General features: G+C 35.6%; 1 protein-coding gene across 23 annotated transcripts in view; it reads right to left on the bottom strand.

Moving 5' to 3' along the window:
- Positions 1-17,241, bottom strand: part of DOCK9 (dedicator of cytokinesis 9) — a 115,046-nt gene that overhangs the window by 41,964 nt on the left and 55,841 nt on the right. For all 23 annotated transcript variants that reach the window (XM_026853516.1, XM_026852588.1, XM_026853010.1 and 20 more), the window contains exons 24-30: positions 12,825-12,940; positions 12,621-12,690; positions 12,357-12,482; positions 12,160-12,231; positions 5,648-5,794; positions 4,856-4,939; positions 4,102-4,213 (exon numbers count right to left, since the gene is read on the bottom strand). In XM_026853516.1, the coding sequence (XP_026709317.1) occupies positions 4,102-4,213; positions 4,856-4,939; positions 5,648-5,794; positions 12,160-12,231; positions 12,357-12,482; positions 12,621-12,690; positions 12,825-12,940 (727 nt within the window). The remainder of the gene's footprint in view (positions 1-4,101; positions 4,214-4,855; positions 4,940-5,647; positions 5,795-12,159; positions 12,232-12,356; positions 12,483-12,620; positions 12,691-12,824; positions 12,941-17,241) is intronic.

Raw genomic sequence — 17,241 nt, forward strand, 5'->3', positions numbered from 1 at the left:
TCTGTGGTGCAGTCCCAGGTTAGTAAATCTGAAGGAATGCGAGCAAAACAGGGATTAAGAAATTTTAGATTTTTGTACTGCAGTTTTAAATTCCTTCTTCATTATCTTACATGTGTATCTATTATGAATACAGACTAGAAAGCCTGCTAACACTGTGATCTTAGTTAATTGATATTCTCTAAGAAAACAGTCCCAAAAATTTGCAGTGTTTACTAAAAGTGTAATGAAGAGACTATTTGCAACAAATTGGATGTATCCAAACTAAGCAATTTTTTTCCTGTATTATCACAACACAAAAGGACACAATTATATTTAAATAAGATTACTTAAATGAATTTATGGAAATTTAACCTGTATTGTAACACAGTAGGCAATTTTTCTGCTATAATTAAACAATACTATGTGTTCTGGAAATATGTATATATTCAGTGTTAATTGCAATAGAATTGAAATATTAAAACTTTTTATTTGAATATTTGTGCTTAAACCAATGCAATTTTATTTCATACAGTACTTCTAGCAGTAACTATAAATCTATACTAAACTCCAGATGATATATAAATATTATATAGGCACTTGCACACATACACAAAACCCGAGCACCTGACACAGCAAATTGGAATCGCTCTCCTTTAGAAGTAATTTTTGTGTAGTAAAATAATCCATTTCATTTGTGTATTGAATATGTGACAGCTTAAGATAAACTTTAGCTTGAATCTTATTTATTAGAATGTATATATGTTTAAAATCTCAGCTGAGGCATTCAAGAGTTTTTCATATTCATTGTTGTTGTTGTTCAATAAAGTAACCAAAAACCAGATCCTAATCTCAAAGCACTTTCATTTCTCAAAGAACTCTCCCAGTGAGGGAATCCATTAAGTCAGAAAGAAACAGATAAGACAGCACAGATGTTCTAAAAGCCTTCTCGTAACTCACTTAAAGCCAACCACATCACCCAAGATCTCTTTTGCTTGAGACAGCAAAACAGAGCCAGAAACACTTCTGATGAGTCTTCTTTCCTGGACAAACACCTAGTTCACCAGGGAGCAGCATTTTACACTTTTCTTTATTGTGTAATCAAAACCACTATTTTCTGTAGTTTTCCTCTTCTTAGGATCCCTAAACCAATAACTCATAGTCCCTTTTCTATGGAAATATATATGAAGTGTTATTCAAGACACTCCCGAGGGTTGAAAAAGCCAAAGACAGAAACAAGTTCTATGCAGTTGTCCAGCTCTTAGTCCCAAATCTTGTTCTACCACCTTCATGAAAGCATTAAGGAGTTATACTCAACTTTACTAAGCTAGACTCTACTGAATAAATATTTCAGGAAAAAAAAAACAACTTAATCTGCAAAATTATAAATGTTAGGCAGGGTTACTTGTAAAAGCACCTTCCTCACCTCTGCTTACTGATATCTGCTATAGTTCAATGCTCGGAATTAATTAATAATGTCACAGCCACAAATGCAATAGCTAATGTATTGTTTGTTTGGCAGAAGGCTAGACAGACCAGGAGACCAGCTGGGCTAAAGAGGGTATTCATGATTGATCTCCAGTTCAAAAAAGAAGATGCACATGAGGTGGAAGCAAGAACAAGCTACAAGAGTGGAATATAGAAGCATTGATCAAGTTTGCAGGGATGGTGCCAAGCAAGCCAGTGCTCAGCTACAGCTGAAACGGATAGAGGACATCAACAGGAACAACAGCTTCTACCACTACATTAGCATTAAAAGACTGAATAAGGAAAACACAGGATATTTGCTGAATGGGGACTGTGATTTAGAGACAGCGGACTTGTGTAAGGCTGAGGTACTCCACACCTTTGTTACCTTAGCCTTTACTCCCAGGCCATGGCTCCCAGGACTTAAGAGTCTAGAGACTAGCTTCAAGAAAGAGAATTATCAGCAATGGATGAGGATCAGTTCAGGGATCTCCTGAGACACCTTGTCATGCAAATCCACAGCACCAGGTGAGATGCTGAGACAATTAGCTGATATCATTGGAAGACCACTCACTATCACCTTTGTTAAACCATGGTGGTCAGGGGTGTTCCATAATTGGGACCTTGCAATGACTGCAGGTACATTGCACACATCTTCAAAAAACGACAAGAATAATTCAGGGAACTACAGGTCTCGGAAAAGTCACGGAGTAAGTCCTCTTGGAAGCCATTTTTCAGCAACTGAAGGAGAAGAGGGTGATCAGGAATAGCCAGGATAGATTTACCCAAGGTACACCATGCTTGACTAACCTGTCCTCTACAATGAACTCACTAGATCTGTAGATAAAGGAAGAACAGCAGATGTCCACATGGTCATTTTATCCAAACTGGGACATTACAGTCTAGGTGAATAGATACCTAATTGTGCAAAATAACTAGGTGGATCATTGGGCTCAAAGGTTGGTTTGTACTCTACTTAGAGACCAGCTAGAAGATGAGTTTCCCAGGGCCTATCCTACTCAATACTACTTCATCAGTGACTTGAAAGAAGAGATGGAGTGCATCCTCATCAAGTTTGTGGATGTCTATATGCTCAAGGGCAGGGCTATGGTTCAGAAGAATCTAGATTCTACAGGAACGGGAAACATAATTTAAATTCAACAAGGACAAAAGTAAAATTCTGCACCTGGGGTAGATTAATTTCCTGCAATAGTACCAGCTGTGGAATGACAAATGTGGGATCAGCTCTCCTGAAAAACACCTAGGGGTCCATGTGGACAATAGTTTAAACAGGAGTTAGCATAGCATCCTGGCAACAACAAAGTGTAACAGCATACTGGGCTGTATCAATAGAATCATAGCCAGTATATCAAGGGAAGTGTTTATTTCTCTTTACTTGGCATTTGTTAGACGTATCTGTAATACCATGTGTAGTATTTGGGGCCTTCTAGTACAAAAAGGCTCTTAACTTGAGCAAGTTCAGTGAAGGACCACCAAGGTAGGTAGAGGGCTGGAGCACATGCCCTGTCAGGAAAAACTGAGGAAACCAAGCTTGTTCCGTCTGGACATTGAAGGCCTGAGGTGACCCGAGGTTGGACTACAGACCTACTGAAGTCCCTTTTAACCTAAATGGGTATATGAAAAAAAAAAAAAAAAAAAAAAAAAAACATTGCACACCTACCTACAGGAGTGTTGCAAGCTTCCACAGCTGGTGAATTAGCAGCTGAACATGAGCCAGCAGTGTGCCCAGTGGCCAAGAAAGCCAACAGCATCCTGGCTTGTGTTAGAAATAGTATGACTAGCAGAAGTAGGGAGGTGACAGTCCCCCTGTGCTCTACACTGGTGAGGCCACACCTGGAGTATTGTGTCCAGTTTTGGGCACCTCAATATGAGAGAGATATCGAGGTGCTGGAGCAAGTGCAGAGGAGGGCAACAAAGCTGGTGAAGGGCCTGGAAAACAGATCATATGAGGAGCGATTGAAGGAGCTAGGACTGTTCAGTTTGAGGAGGAGAAGGCTGAGGGGAGACCTCATCACTCTCTACAGCTACCTGAAAGGACATTGTAGAGAGGTTGGTGCTGGTCTCTTCTCACAGGGGATCAGTGACAGAACAAGAAGGAATGGCTTTAAACTGCAACAGGGGAGGTACAGACTGGACTTTAGGAAAAAAATTTTCACAGAAATAGTGGTCAGACAGAGGAATAGGCTGCCCAGGGAGGTGGTGGAGTCACCATCCCTGGATGTGTTCAAGGGTCATTTGGATGTGATGTTGGAGGATATGGTACAGGGGAGAACTTTGTAGAGTAGGGCTGATGGTTGGACTCGATGATCCCAAGGGTCTTTTCCAACCTGAATGATTCTATGATTCTAATTAAAAGCTAACTAATGAAAATAAACCAAATTTCATAATCATAGCAGGAGAGGCATAGTCAAGGATGTAGTTTACTGTATCTTTCAATGAGTAGTCACTTCAGATAGATTACTCTGCTACCTAAAATATTGCTTTAAGTTGAAACTAAAGTCTTACAACTTTAGGCTTCCATCTAATAATTTCTAGGTTTACAAGATCTCACAGACATGAATTTACACAGTCTACATGTCTAATAATAAAAAAGTAACATCTAAAAAATATACCATACACTTCTTCAGAAGAATTTACCTTGGTATCTCTGAACTCTGCCTTTTCCAAATGGCATTGGTAGATTCAAAGGTATGTAGTGCTCATGATTACAAACTACACGGAGAAATTCAAATTTGAATTCAAAAAGAGTCTGCAAAAATAATTTTAAAGTATAAATTAAACAACCTATGCAGAGATTTGAATAACACATTAAAAACAGCTTTCTAACACAAGTGTGATTTCTCTCAGTCTTGCAGTATGAGGGATATAGACCTGACAAAGTTCCATATGTCAGTATAAAATAATTCCAGCATAATTCATACTTGACATTTGGATATAGTTCTATTTGTTGTTTCCATTGTCCAAAGTTATTTAAGCTTACTAGTATATTATGTATTGATGTAAGAAAAGTTTGGACCCACAGAAGAAATTCTTTGGACATCTGGTACATGCTTTCACCACTACAGTAAAGGTACAGAAACTTATCAGATATTAAACTCTTCTAACTTTAGCCTTTCTCACATTCATGCTTAAAATTTCTGCTTAGTGTTGCACACACACCACACCCCCCCCACTTTCATCATACACATGCTCTAGGGTGGTAAAGTTGCACCTGAATATGGGAATCAAAATATGAAAAAGTGATTTGATGAGGAAAGAAAATGCTCGAGGCACAGTGTATGTACTTCTAATGTAACTGGAAAGAAGTCTGAAGACTTAAAGCAGAACTCTTATCCACATGCATTAAGACTAGGCAACTCCTAAAAACAGTTTGTTTAAAAACACTGAGTACCTTCGGATCTCCGGGGGCAAAGCAGCTGATGTAGTTATTGATTTGCTTGAAAACAAAGCCTCTGTCCATAAAAGTAAAACACCTCTGGGGAAAACAAGCAAAACCAAGATAGAATTGATTTAGTACTGTCTCAGTGCTCAGTAGTGATATTTCTCTATTTAATAAGTTTATTTTCCAAACACGTTATTAATATTTCAGTTTTAATATAAAACCCAATAAAACAAGCAAGCTAAATATATATATACACATATATGAATACCAAACTTTCCCTTAAGAATGCAGAATGTAAACAAAATTGCAAATAAAAAGCAGTTTGAAGAGAAGAACTCTCTCTTGACAGAAACAAAAATTACATGCCGCTAGCAGCTTTATCTACCCTTTTATTTCCCATTCTTTATTCTCTCTACTGGATCTTACTGGCTGAAAAAGGAAAGACACTGAAAGTCTGTCTACAAAAAATGCATGCAAATAAACCACTACTTAATCCATGAAGCATTTGTAGGATTAGAAGGGAACCTAGATGATATTTTTAAAGGAAAAAAAAATCAAAATACATTTCAGATAAAATATAAATTAATTTAAAAAGAACCCCAACTTTTGAACAGATTTCTTCTTGATTACAGAAGATGCAACTTATACATCAATGCATTGTAACTTGTGCAGAAATTTATGTTTTAAAGGCATTATGCATATTCAATTTTATATGAGTGGGCTTTAAGATTCTTTAAAATCCATGAAGAAGCACTATTATTGAAATAGTAACCACAAACTCCAAGCCACTTTTGTACCTACTTTTATAAAGGCAGCAAGACTATGGTTTGCATTTTTTGAAGCCTCTGGATTGTCCTTGTACTTCTGAGTGATGTGTGGCATTAGCATATTAACAACTGTTTCAACTGCATGATGAAAGGAAGCTGAAAATCGCTGGTTTCGCAACAGCTACAAACAAATTCAGATACAATATTTAGTATGGTTTATAACACTAAAACCAGAAAATTTACTTTAGATAATATATAGATTATCTGCAAGGGAGAGGGGAGACAAAGAAAGTTTTCAAATTTTCTCATTTGTCATCATAGTAATATTTCCTTTAAATTCAAGAGTTCCATGAAAATTGTAGACTGAGGTGAGGAAAAAAGCATTTGGTTAAAAGAAAATATTACAACATGCACTAACACCTATTATTAGAATTCAAGCAAGGCGGTCTTTGATGACAAAAACAGATGTGTACAAGTTTGTAAGTGTAATGCATTAATATTTTTCTATACTACACTAAACTTCACAACAGAAGCTATAAATAAAAGGGCATCCTTTAACTTTAGCTATCTTCCTTTCCAAAGCATATACAAACTGGTTCACAGATAGTAACTGCATTATCAGACTCTTTTCTGTCTTGACAAAAACCCCCAGTTTTTGCTGTTCTGTAACTATCTTTTTAATAATTCCTTTGCCTTTTGGCATTGTGGAAATTCTCATCCATGCTCCTTTCTTGTTCTTGCTCATCAGCAACTTCAAATCTCAGCTCTTCCAGGCTTCAGAATCTTACTCTCCCTGTTTTTAAGTTTCCACTGTTTTTTCTTGGTTTTAGGAAGTTTGCCATTAGCTTACAAGATTTCCTCTATGTTCACAATTTTCTTCTTTCCATTTATATCTATACTATCTTCATCCATGATTCTATACATTCTAACCAGTATTGGTCAGTACATTCTCTTCAGCTTTTTGGAACTGCAGAGGCTCTTGAATTTCCCTACATCTTAAAACTGTCAATAAAGATTTTGTCTTTTGCCTGAAGGGACTTAATCATGATGGGGCTGAAGAGGTTCATATTGACAAAAACTGTTTCAACTGTACAGTCATTATGTATTTTCTTTCTGAAAACAAATCAAAATATCCAAGTGTTCTGAATATTTTGTTATCTATATAGTTTTTTGAACTATATTGCATCCACCATTCTTAGGCAGAACAAGTCATTGTCAAGGTCCTGCATAAATCGATGATTATGCAATTTGTTCCCTTTGTGTTTGAACTGTGCTGCAAAGTCTTATTTTAAAAAAAATAGATATTAAGGTTGACAAAGATCTCTGTATAAATATCAACTGTATTCATTAATAACAATTAAGAATTAAAAAAATCTGTTGGTGGGTATGTTGGTTAGTGTCTTATGATATTCTTGTAACTCAGTCCTTGTTGGACAATAATTAAATATTTTTTAAAATACTACAGAATTCTTACTATAGAAATAATTTGGCTGCACTCAGAAATGCATCTTCTTATCAGATCTCATAAGTAGGAAATACTTGACTGCATGTTCCATTTATTATTTCACCCAGTAAGACAGAAAAAAAGCTAGCAAAATGGTTTATTTAAGGGGCTTGTAAATCAAGAAGCAATGTTCAGGAATGAGGATACATGCAAACAAGAGGTGAGTTCTGCTCCTTTTCTTTCATGCTACAGGGAAGATGACAATGAGGTTTGTTCTGAAAGTGAAAACATCTTTTTTAACATGAAATATAGAGACAACAACAAAAACCTGTCAAAATTCACTCCAGTAGTTTATAAGCTATGAACCTTACTTCATGTTATTGCAGGGGAAGAATAATAAAGAACAGCAGTTCAGGTGATATACAGCAAAGTACTATAAGCTAAAGGTGTATGTTAAAAGAATTTGTTTCCTTTGTACAACTGAATCGTTCATATTTTGGACTTATTTTTTTAAGATACTATTAAAAACAAACAAAGTATTAACACGAACTGAATGGGGTTCCTATACAACAAGTATACCTAGCATGCAGAACACAGCAGACATCAACAGAAACCAGACAGGTATTTTCCAGTATCAATCTTAGGGTTTTGGCAGTGGTGGTGTTTGTTCTGAGGTCTTTTCCCCTCTTCAGGTAGAACTACTACACACTTTTATATGTGTTAAGTCTTAACAAAAAAAGTGGCAACATTTTGGATGTTTCAGTGCTGCATAAGAAAATCTATGCATGAACTGTTATCATCTTAGAAACACTTATGGCTACAGAACTTACTAACTTAATCTATAAGAAAAACCCACTGTGCATATAATATATATAATGGGGTCCCTACAGAATTAATAGTGCCATCATTATTTAGATCACGTTTTTCTGGTTTATCTACTTCTTCCTGGCAACTTGGAATCATAAAGAAAATGCATCCAGCAATTAGTACTTTCTTTGAAGAGTCATGCTCTGTCCATACTCAGTATTTTCACAGCCCAACTTCTACAAAATGTGTGTTTACAATTCTGCTGTTAAGTAGTAGAGCAAACATTCATTGAAATTAAATTATATACATTCTTAGCTTACCTAAAGAATTTTGTAAGGTGGAAAGATTAGTTAAAATCAAAAAGATTTTTCAGAATTTATATGATCATATAACCCCATGTGATAAACAAGATTTGATACAAGTTGATGTAAAATATCACTTAAAGGTCATAATCCCTAGACCAATATTCAGAAATATAAACGTACGCGGAACTGTCTCCTGCCTGCATCTTTTGGTGCATTTTCATGAAAATCCTAAACTTACTGATAATGACCCTTAGAAATCAACCTCAGAAGACCAGTTTGTACAGCATATAAATTATAGCATATAAAACACAAAATGAACGGCTCAGTCTTTCAAACCGAGGCCATTAGGTCTCAGCTACTGGTTGTTACTATTAAAAAATAGAAAATCATCAGTGCCTTCTCAAATAGTTCCTTAGGTCACTTAGATCAAAAGATGGGTGTCTTTCTGAGCAACAGTAATCATTATGCCTTCTCCAGTTCACACCATATTTCCATAACACTAGGTAATCAAATCGGTCTCAGGCATCTGTAACTGACACACTGTGCTTTTACCAATGTATTTTTTCCCAAAATGAGTCTCGCTTAATTGAATTTGTTCCTCAGACATACATGCTGGTGCTCTCCAAATATAATTTAGTATTAGGATTATATGGCTCAGTAAAGACATATTAGCTTTGAGGAAATGAGTCAATATAGCACTTGTGGAGAAAAGAGATAACAGTAAAAATAATAATAAAAAACTTTTTAAAATATCAAGAACTAGTAGTAACATAAGTGCTCATCAATAGTAGTATATCATACTATATAAGAGATGCAGATTATATGGGAGAGGATACTAAAAACATGGACATTGAAAAGTAAACTGCATTAGTCTTTCGTATGTTTACACAAACTCCTGCTTTAAAAAAAGATTACATTCTACTGTACTTATTTTATCCACCATCTGATCTCAATTTAAAAATGTAATCCCTATTGTAAGGAAGTTATAATTATAATTAAGGAAATGGCTTTGTATAACAGCAAGTTAGTGGTTTCTTTGAAGTTTTTTTTTAAATCAATATGCTGTTTCCAGACTTATGAGGACTTCTGTAGGTTTGTTAAAAATCAGGAAAAAAACCCAACTTTTGTTTAGCCAAGCAAAACCAGAATGTTTCTTTTTTCAGAATATCACCTACTAAATCCAACAGAAAACTTCCACAAACTATACAAGTTTCACACACACACACCATGTTTTGAAAACCTTGCCCAGATGCACCACATTCTGTAATTAGAAGAACTGTATCCTTCCCACAGAGCTGAACGCTAAACTAAAAAGTACTGCTACTGCTGTCAGGTAAGTGTTGAAACCAACAAAATTTCTTTTACTTTTTTTTTTCAGTATCATTTTAAAATTATAACATTTTAATTAAATTCCAGAAGTATCTAGAAAATTTCAGCTTTAAATAAGAAGCAATATTTTCTGCTTTATAAGATTATACTTTCATTTCAGATTAATAGAATTAATACAATTTAATTAACTGATTGCAATAAGCTCAAAATAGTGAGGTGAAATAAGAAATACTCCATTCACAGAGTAAATAGAAGCACAAACTTCTTCCTCAAGGAACATCACATCAATAATGGGAATTTAAGTTTAAATATCCTGAATTATTTGAACAGATCTTAGAAACAGAAAAAAGTGAAGAACAGAAAAAAGTCCATCTGAATATTTTTTCTTTGGTTTGAATTAACAGTATTTTTTGTTATTGATTTGAGGTAGAAAAAGCTGTTAGTCTTCTTTCTGCTAGAAATTTTAAGGAATTCCCAAACAGTTGATCAGTTAAAACAATGAAGAACTTTGACATCTTAAATGCAAAATGATACACTGCACTACATGCACAGCAAACCCTCTGTGCACATATTTGCATTCTAAAAACTTGTAAACAAAGGGTAGCTGTTACACCTCCCTAGACAGTTTAAGCAGCTAGTGATAAAAGCTTGCTTTATTCCATGTTTCAGAAGATACTTAAATCTGTAGTACTAGTACCATGTAAATACTCAACTTCCCCCCCATCTCCTTAAACTTAAAGGCCTATTTCTAGATTAAACAGACTACAAATACCAGGTAAAGGTTTATGTCCATATACTAGAGTGCATCAGGTTGTTTTTGCACAAACAACAATTGTCTAACCATTTTTTTAAATAAAAATCTGTCAATAAAGGTTCCAGAATTTCCAGAACCATTGTTTCAATTAAAAACTGAGCTTTTATTTAAACAAAATTTCATACTTTCTTTCTAGTAAAAGAAAGGAGATCACTCTTTGTGACAATTTAAACAGAGACAACTCCATTTCCTTATATAAAAAGGCAACACAACATCTAGCATCTCATGACTCTACAAGCAAAAATTCGAGGTCCTCTTCAAATGCAAACCAACAGGATGGAATCAGATAGTCTCTGCAGATTTTATCTACTCATAGAAACAAGTCAGAATAAAACACAGCTGGGCAGATTGAGGTGGGGGAAACTTTAAGTTTAAAATACACAACCGATTTTGCGACTAAATGAGGAGCCTCACAAACTGACTGAGCTCTTCCTGCATTCCAGAGCAGCGGGAAAAATAGTTATGCATGTTACAGATTTTTCTCCTTAGTTAATTCAGATTGTTAAAGAAAAATCCCAAACCTTCATATTTCTACAAAGGGTGCAATGCTAAAGACTGGTATCTTTATTGCATGATGTATTTCAGTAGAATACATAGTTCAGCTTGAATCTATAAACCATGTTCTTCCTCTCTATTATTACGATATTCTGCAAATTATGTATCAGTTATCAGTGCTAAAATAAGCCCATTTCAATACTGTATTAAGGCAGATTTATTTTTTTTTATTGTACTACTAGATGACAGTCAGTCTGGTGATATGATTTAATCCTAACTAAAAGTAAACCAGTAACATGAACAGGAAAACATTTTTAGTCTGTGTCAGTATTCTAAGAAAAAGTGATGGTTACTAGGATTTGGACATCAAACATTACTTCAGAAAATATTTAATGATGAAAAATTCATTTGACCAATTAACACATGGAGTTCACATGCTTCTTAAACGAAAAATGAACCAATAACTTAGTTAAAGATTAAATCTACTCAAATAGAAAAGTCCAGTCACTTAAAGTAAGTTGAACTGGGACTCAAACTCTACTGAACATACCACAGCAGAACAGTATTAAGTGTAACGTTCTAAAGCTTTTTTCCTGATCACTGTTCATTTTTTTCCCCCCACGTACTTCAGATTTCCAGTTATGTTCTAAATACACAGTGAAAATACCGATAAAGATTTCAGAATAAGCTGGTATGTTGCTCATCTGGGACTATTGCGCATACTTGAAACTTTACTGTCAAGACTTGTTTTAATACAGAAGTAAACTAAAAAGCTGTCAATAATGTAAGAAAAATACTGTTTATAGGCCAAGCTGACAGAAAAGAGTCTGTAAAATTCTAGCATTCTCCTTCCAGCATAGGAAATGACACAAAATTAAACACTGACACTTCTTACTGCATACAGAATGACTGTTAACTGCATGATTCACTGTTCTCAGTGTCATTTTATATCACAGCTACTGTACTGCTCGGGAAAAAGCCCACATGTTTATGTCTAGTACAAATCCACAGTGTTATCTATTGCTTCCAGCTCCATTGTATCATAAGTATTAAGAAAACTTACTAGAGAGTCTGATGATTTACAGAGACCGCTCTACTGAATGGATTTTAAGGGGTTCCTATCTTTTTACAGTAATGTTGAATCTAGCTCTGTTGTTTTTTCCATCTAATATCTTAAGTGATTTCTCCTGCTGCTTTGCTCTTTCCCTTCTTTCCTTATAAACTTATTATACAGAAATCACAGACATGTATAGCTAAAACTTTTTTTTCTAATATGCAATAAAAATAGGTGATTGTAGAAATGAGACTATACAAATCCTCTTTAGATTTTTTTTTTGCATGAGTTGACATACCTTCACTTTAGAGTTTTCGATCAAATGTTGAGCCATTGATTTTATCAGAACTTCGAAGAAAAACCATGAATACTGCAGAGAAAAGAAAACTTTCTGTAAATTTGCCACACACATTCAACTATTTCAATACAATAATTCCTATTCTTCAGTTACAACTAGATAAGAACATACAGTAAAAAGTGTAGTTTGATACATACCTTAAGTAGCTTGTTGCTTGTAAGGAAGTCAGCAGATGGCTTTAAAATTGTTGTCATGGACTTTGTCAATTCTTCATGTACTGTCTTATATTCAGAACCAACATAGGGTTCAGCTTTATAAGCATACTTTGGGAGGAAAACCAGAACATAATATGAAACTATGGCATAATATGAAACAACTGAAATTAAACTGATGCAGCTAAATTTAGATATACTCTTTTTAAAGAAATAAAAAATGGAAACATTTAATTTACTTTTACCTACCTTGACATAAGATCTCAGGTAGCTATCCAAGCCTTCTTCATGACACTGAGCAACAATATGGATAATAACCCTAAACAGAAGTCAGAAACCACATAAGCCTACAGAGAAAGCTATGTTTGCAATAGCAACAATGCTACTCAGTTACAGATTTATGTGATAACCCAGTCATCACTTAAACTCTATGAAGCACTTAAAATTCTTTACCTTGTCACATTGACTGCAACTTCCTCCTGAGTTGCTCTAGTGAGAACTCTGAACAACTGATTTAGAACTGTTGGTAGGAAAGCTATCATCACATGGCCTTCCATAGCATGAAGGCTCTAAAAGAAAGCAGTAATGCTGTTACTCCCTTGAAAAAATGGCATTTAAATCACAAGTTCTGAAATTATGAAGTTTACTGCAAGTCTTTTTGCAAAAATACACACTGCTTGCACTATTTGGTGTTAATTACCTGAAATACTGCACAGAACGCAATTGAGAATAGTTTCCAACATAAATATTTAGTAAATATTTTCTACATTAAGGTAAACTAGGGATAAAAATCAGGTTTTAAAAAGCATTTTAGAAGTAGTTATTTGTACTTTTCCTTTAAAATACAACTAGGTAATGTTTCAATGAAAAGACGACCTGTGTATACCACAGCAAGCTGACACTTTGGTATACTTTGCCATTTCATCCACCAGTGCAGACATTTAGCAAACAGAAGTTCCACAAGAACATACAGACTGCTTACCTGTGGTAAGTGCAATACTAGTTATACTAGTTACTGAAAAACAATAAGCTAATATGTTACAATACAGAATGAACTAAAATTCCTAACCACCTAATGCTGGAGACAGTGAATTATTGACCACTCAACTTCATGATATGTCTTTGCATTCCATCATATGCAAAAGATATTCTAGACATAACCACCCTGACATAAAAGGCAGTGTATGGCATTTCATGCTGCATTGTTTTATGCCACAAGAGCCCCCAGAGTTAAAGGGAGTTTGACAAAAAAGAGTATATTTGCTGAACATGCATACAGACAACACATTTCAAACATTTCCATTCAGTGGTAAGTAGCCCTCTTGTCTCTGAATGTTTGCCTGTATGCACATTCACACTATTTGGCTCAAAACAGTCTCCCTACATGATCTGTGATTTTCTTGGAAACAGCAGTCATACCCTACAGTATCTCTTCTATAAGCCTTGAGTGTCAGAGCATTGGGTAAACATGCAAATGGAACTTCAGCTCACACTTTTGTCCAGGACACAGGCATTTTTCGGTAAAGGTGGTGTTTGAAGTAGGACTCTGAAAAGGACTCATAACCCAACAACTGATGCCTCTTAGTATTCAGTTACACAGACTGCCAGAAGTAGCAGTGCCCTTTTATCTCTCGGTCAGTAAAGGAGGTAACTACAAGCAGATACCTCAACTTATGAGATGCTAAGTGATGTCTTGGCTCATGAAACATGAAGGAGAACATACAAACATCTTGAGCCAGGTGAGACTCAGAAAACCCTTAATTAGAAGTATCAGATGGTGCTTACACAAAATCCTGTTAGGGAGGGCAAGAGCAGAAAGAGAGAGCAGGAGAACACTTGTCAGGTTCTGTAACCCAAGCTACAGTGTGCCTGTAGCACGCTGACTTTGTGGAGAAAAGTAAATCCTAAGTATTTAAATGTGTCATTGCCATTATAGCAGAGACATTAGCTGCAGGAAACTGTCACCAGCTAACTGAAATGTTGATCTTCAAAAAACATTTAGCACTTAGGCTGGCCAAGTGTGTCACAGGCAGGTACAGGCTGACATACAGAAGGCAAACTCTCAATATACAGAAGTAAAAAGTATTTGGGTCCCTGTGAGGCCTAGTTAGACAGACATTTGTCCCAATGAATTTGAGAATAGTTATAGTTTGTAGTTGACACAGAAGATAGCATTTGTTTTCTGTTACCATGAAGTGAGGCAATAAAGTCCATATGATGCCCTAATCTAGTGGTGTGGAACATGTTCATGCTGTGTGGTGAAGGTGTTCTGGTGTTTGATAACAAGCAAGAGTTACAAAGAAGCCCTGCAGCTGCATTATTCTGTCACATGGATTTCAGAAAGACATGGGTCTTGTCACTGAATGTAAAGATTTTGCTAATGTGAAATTAATATAAATATAAATAAATTGTTTAAGCAAAGGAATAAGCTACACAAATATATTACAGTGTATATGTGATCATATATGACTGAAGTAAATTATGTGATTTGGGAGTGATCTGCGGAAGTGTTCTTTTGAGCTTTCCCTAAAATGATACCTTAATATCTGATGGTCACTGTGTTCTACCAGACTAACAAGAATTCTGAGTATCATGAAGATGATCAAACCTTTGATTCCAGCCAACCATCATTGTTGACAGTCAATGGGTAGCAAGATAAATCTGAAATTGCCATGCTAGACCCTGGAGGAGATTTTGATTATATCAGATTCAAGTAGAGCTCTGGCAAGCTTAAGAAACAGTGGGATTTCTCATACTACTGTGAATCCTGATGAATGAAACCGGTCAGAAAGTGACTGAGGGTTATTTACAACTTCAACTCCTGAGGTAAGAATCAAACAGCTGCACACAAGGTATAGGGTCATTCCATTCCTCATAATGTGAACAGTAACTGCTGCCAGGACCCTGGTTAGGCAGTTACTGCTCATGTTATGAGGAATGGAATGACGCTATACTGCTGCCTGGTAAAGAGGCTCTCCATGCTGTGTGAACTGATTTTTCAGTAGTAGTGATTCAGACTTGACATGTATGCAGAGAACTTAGCAATAATGGTTCTTTTCATGTACCATCAGACTGTTTCTCAGAACAACTGTTTTATAGTACAGTACCACGAAGAACAAATTATTAATTTCACGTGAAAAACCAGAAAGACATTCAATTCTCTGAGGTCCAGTATGGGCAACAATCCTCCTTCTTCAAACCAGAAAACATCTGCCATTTTCTCTGGCATCTCAAGTAGTAGGAAGCTTGAAAAAAGATGAAAATGATGCTGACAATTTTAAAGAGCTTTAGTGAGCCACAGGTCAGACTTCAAGACCTCTAATTCATGATGACAGATAGTCAGAACATACCATCTTTATTATACAGAGATAAAAAAAGAGAGGTTAATTCCAAATGATAAAGGTTCACTGTCCCAGCTGATCTCAAAACCACAACCAGAGGGCAAGAAGGCAAAGCTGCACCAATGAGAAAAATGTAATTTATGACTAGGACATCTAAAAACCTGGATTATTCCTTCGTATTTTGATAGAACATGGAAGGAAATTAAATACCAATAACTTAAACCCTTTGCCAGAAAAGTACAAACAGTAGGAAGTGGGATGTAAAGAGATTCCCTTCTTCAAAAAGAAATCTCAGACAACAGGACTACTATCTCCCAAGAAGGATTACTTGGGGGAAGATAGAATAATCCAGGCAAGATGAAACACTTCTCCTCTTCTGTCTCAATTGGAGAGATTTGTTCAGAGCACAAACCACATATAGTCTTTCTAACTGTGTATATTTTGAAAAGTGTCATGATGGCAGAGGATTTTTAAGTGTTGTATCAGGGAAGGATTCTGCATACAAGATGTCTCTAACTGCAGTACAACCACTTGATAGTGCAGAGTGCTGACTTTTAAAGCCAAAACGCTACGAGGCTTAGTGCTACTACCATCTAATTGGGGACTATGTGTTACAACTATTGCTGTAGAAAGCAGTGGAAATAAGGACAACTCCAGACATAAAATTATCACTGAACTTGAAACAGATACTTTGAGAAACACAGAGAAATGACATCTTATATCAAAGTAGGTCAGTAGCCCAAACCCAAATGAGAAGCATCTCTAGTGACTCATTCTAAGTAATCAGATAACAATGAATTTCAGCTACAAGACTATTTGTTCTTAGTCTTACTCTTCTGATGTGAAGCTATTATGGCCAGAGTCCCTTGTAAAGGGTTGTATTATTGTCATATGCTTTGCCAGCACATTTTGGGATTGCAAAATTTCAAAATGATAAGGACAAATAGAAGACTGAGAAACAGGTCTGTCAGTAAAAAACCCACTATTTCCAAATATACTTATTCCATCTTCCTGCTGTTAATATATTGTGTCCTGTTTTGTACCAAGTTGATCACAGAAGCTTTGAGACAAGGAAGATGACTCAGAGACATGGTTTAGACATAATTGAGGTCACAAAGCAAGTCCAGTTCAGAAGTGTGCCACATTCAGCACTTAAATTCTTATTTAAATGTCTTGAGTAGACAGCTCAGTTCTATTAATTGATGGTATTCAATTCCAATAAACTCTGTTGTGCCGAAGAAAATCAGGAGTTACCTGCGAAACCTTACATAGATTTTTAAGGCAACTGAATTTTGGGTGTCATAATAAAAATCTGGTCTACTTGGTTAAGACAAAATTGCTCTGGAAACCATGCACTCTATTGATCTAATCCTGAAAGAGAACTGTAGACATGACAATGATCACTTTAGAAAAATCAAGAGTCATGATTCTTTACCACCCCCATGTGCAGTTCAATTAGATTATATTGACAAACGAAGCCACTAGCGTTTCAAAATTTTCACTCATAAGGCTGACCAATACTGCCTCAT

Source organism: Athene cunicularia, assembly GCF_003259725.1.
Source record: "Athene cunicularia isolate RWA chromosome 1 unlocalized genomic scaffold, athCun1 chr1_part1, whole genome shotgun sequence".
NCBI classification, from domain to species: Eukaryota; Metazoa; Chordata; class Aves; order Strigiformes; family Strigidae; genus Athene; species Athene cunicularia.